At 46.4% G+C, this 3577-nt stretch overlaps 1 protein-coding gene across 1 annotated transcript in view; it reads left to right on the forward strand.

The window, feature by feature from the left end:
• Cit (citron rho-interacting serine/threonine kinase) overlaps positions 1-3577 on the forward strand; it is a 134351-nt gene that overhangs the window by 60193 nt on the left and 70581 nt on the right. Inside the window, exon 10 of the mRNA XM_055605951.1 lies at positions 412-537. Coding sequence (XP_055461926.1) covers positions 412-537 — 126 coding nt within the window. The remainder of the gene's footprint in view (positions 1-411; positions 538-3577) is intronic.

Consider the following 3577-nt stretch of genomic DNA (forward strand, 5'->3'; position numbering starts at 1 on the left):
TGTGCAGTTAAACATCTCCCTTCCTGCTCATTGCTCCCTACCGCCCTTTGCGCCTTTTGCTTTATGGTTCTCCCCACTCTTAACCTGTGTTGTGTTTATCTGTTGTTTGTCTTATCTTTTCCAAGGGCAGAGTGACGTCATCTTCCTCTGTATTTCATATGACGCCTAGTGTGGTGCTTTGCAGATAGTAGGTGCTTGGTAAATATTTGAATGAATGAATGCACTCTTGTAATCCACACAGCCTCGCACCTGAATTCTAGAGTTGTCGTCTTCGCCGTTGCTTCAGGTGCCCAAGAGGTTGTCTTCTTGACTCGAGTGTCCACTTGTTGAGGGCTCTTTCCCTCGGTTTGCAGGTGGTATGCCCACAGCACTTGCTCCATTAAAACTCTCTGATTGATTCACGACCTACAGGAACGCCGCCATTCTCTGGAGAACAAGGTAAAGAGACTAGAGACCATGGAGCGTAGAGAAAACAGACTGAAGGATGACATCCAGACAAAGTCCCAACAGATCCAGCAGATGGCTGATAAAATTCTGGTGAGCAGGAACGAAAGTTGCAAAGTTCAAAGATAAGAGGTTAGAGGTCTCAAAGGGAAGGGGTCAAGAAGGCTCAAACATCGTCCCATGGGCACTGTCACCCCACAGGTGATGGCGAGAGGAGGTTTTGGAGAGAGCCCTGTAGAGTAGCACGGAGGAGCCAGCCCTGGACATTTCAGCACCGGCAGCAGACCCCCCCACTGTTGTTACCGTTTTTTCTGTTTGCTCTCACCTGGCAGTGAGAAAAATGAAACCGTGCGTTTGTAATTTTTTTGGTTCTTTCTTATACCCTCCTCTCAGCAGATATTTGCTGCGCCATTACCTTAGCAAAACCAGTGCAGAGAGCCATTGGGGTTTTAGGTTTCTGTGGCCAAAGCCCGGTTCTTGCTTTTAGAAAGGAAAGAAGTGAGTCACATGCGTTGTTTTCCTCAGAGTAGTATCTGCCTCAGCTCGCTTGCCACCCACTCACGCTCTCTGCTGCCGCTGGTTGTTATTCTTACTTTACCCCCGTTGCCTCAGCTGGGGCGTCTTTTTTTAGGTTTGTCATCATTTGGATTCTGTCTTCAGCACCGATGACCAAATTAACTTAATGAGGGAACATTGGCCCGGGTGGCTGACATTGCAGGCGTGTTGATGTACCCCCCTGGCGGAGGGTGATGGTGGCGCCTTTGAAGGACTGCCTTTGACTCTCACTCCCAAAGTCACAAGTTTGCTGTCCTGTGTGAGAGGCTCAGGGGTGGCTTGGGGTTCATGCACAATCCCCCTGTCGGTCCCCTAGGAGAAGGTGGGGAGGGGTATAAATACGCCGCCTCATCTATCCTCTCTCTCTTCTGGGAAATGGGGAACGCATAGATGTAAGGAGATGGCTGACTTATAGGCTTCCACAGTATTTAATACCAAACTCTTAACCATCTGGTAGATCTCTCTGGGTATATTCACAAATATAAGGTTGTTCTTGAACAAATGGATAAAAGACGAATCGGTTAAATGGTTTTGCTTTGCCGCCCAGTCTATATTTATGTGTGTGTGTGTGTCTGCACACAAAGACAGATGTGGTTGTCTGCTCTCTTCTGACCTTTTGTTCTGTCATCAGAATTTCGCTCGGCTGTTGTCAAGCGTGCAAATTTACTGTGAGTAAGGCTAGATCCCACCACTGTTACCCCTTACCTGGCTAATGAGCAATTAGCGAAAGACTTAACTCTTTTGTGGTTCCAAAGTGTTTCTCTGTTTAATGGTGATGTGTTCATTCATTCATTCAACAAATATTTAATGAGCTTCTACTATGTGCCAGGCACTGTTCCAGGAGCTGGAAGTGTAACAGTGAACCCCAGTAACTGCATGACACAAGGAAGAGTTGCTCTAATGCATATAGTAAAAGATATATTTTTAAAAAATGACAACAACAACAAAAAATGCAAAACTACCAAGTAGTGAGGTGTAAGTGGTTGGATTCTGGACTGTAAATTACCATTCATGTAGTCTTTAGTCTCAGCTGTCTGGATGGTGGGGTTTTATTTTAACCAATTTTTAGATTTCTGTCCCCATTTCTGTGCCATCTTATGAGGACTGAACCCAAGAAAGGATGATTACGAAGTGATTACTAACCAACCAGAAAAGTAAAGTTCCTTTATCCAAATGTACCTCGTCACCTGCCCAAGTGCCTTTGTGTGTTGGTGTCTGTGCCTTCGTTTTAGCAGAATGTGCCACTTGCTCAAGAACCTTGTGCTCAGCCTGCAGGGTATATGGGACATGGGCCAAGAGCTGTCCTTCACACTGTCATACAGCGATGTTGCTGGTGAATGGGTCCCAAACATCTTTGCTCTAGAATGCTTGCTGTTCTGATGAGAAGTTTCAAAATGGCTAATGGGGGCCTTGTCATGTCACCATCCCTGCTTCAATTGAAGGAATCTTTGCGTGGAGTCCTTTAGTGACCATGCGCAGAGCCCACAAACTGTTCTTATTAAAGAGACTGCTGCTTATGCTCAACTTCCCGAGAGCACATCTGGTTGATTGCCGGGGGTGTTGTGCACCTGCTCTCGAGACTGAACATTTTAACGGCCCGCAGAGCAAAGCCTGTGTGTGCAGACTTGCGAGTTTCCAAAGCTTTTGTCTCTACTGTTTGTGTGTGCGTGCGTGACTCTCGAAAGCACTCCCCTGCCTTCTGTCTTGTGAACATATCCCATATAATTTCCTCATTCTTCAGAATTCTCCATCATTGCTTCCACTTCACAGAAACAATTCATAATAGCACGAAGAGAAGAGAACTTGGGAGTAATGACTTCTGATGTTAGTAATTAACTAATGGGCCCAGATTCCTGCTTTAGACGCTCCTGTGTCTGCACTTAGAGCGTCTTCCGCGAATTGGATGCCACCTTTTGTGAAAGGTTGGTTTATAATACACAGGCAAATGAGTGGGTGTACCTTTCAAATGAATCACAATTTTGTTTAAAGGCAGAAAAAGCGCTAACAGAAGCAAGAGAGCCTTCACCTTGAGCTGCTTACCCGACTCCAGCTTCTCTCCTTATTCCTCATGCGTACACCGCCATTTTCATCACCAGTGCCCATGTTCCGGTTCACACTGCTCCCCACAAGCACCGTGTCACGTGCCCATCTCCATGTTCACGCTTCCTATGTGCCAGTCACGTACAATCATCACTCAGAAAGCCATGATTATCTTTATACTTACGCTAATCGTAACATTAGCTTTCCTTTTTAGCGAGGGTTCTTGAGCAATGCTTTTATGAATGAGGACAACCCAAAGTATCGTTATCTCCGTAATAAATTAAAGTCCCTTCTCTTGTTTAAGGCTGATGAACATTAATGGTGTGAGTAGCCCGAGGCTCAAGATAGTGGTCAGGGTCGGTGCCACGCTGACCTCTCGAAGGCCGCCTTGTCACTCGTATTTCTCTGTGTAAAGTTGAGCTGCTGCCTCTGTCTGACCTGTCACACCAGCGTATCTATGATCCCAGCCCGGCAGCCCACTGGCTGTGTGTACGTGTGTGTGTGTGTGTGTGTGTGTGTGTGTGTGTGTGTGTGTGTG

Source organism: Psammomys obesus, unplaced genomic scaffold (assembly GCF_907164565.1).
Source record: "Psammomys obesus unplaced genomic scaffold, mPsaObe1.curated_primary_1811, whole genome shotgun sequence".
Lineage (NCBI taxonomy): Eukaryota > Metazoa > Chordata > Mammalia > Rodentia > Muridae > Psammomys > Psammomys obesus.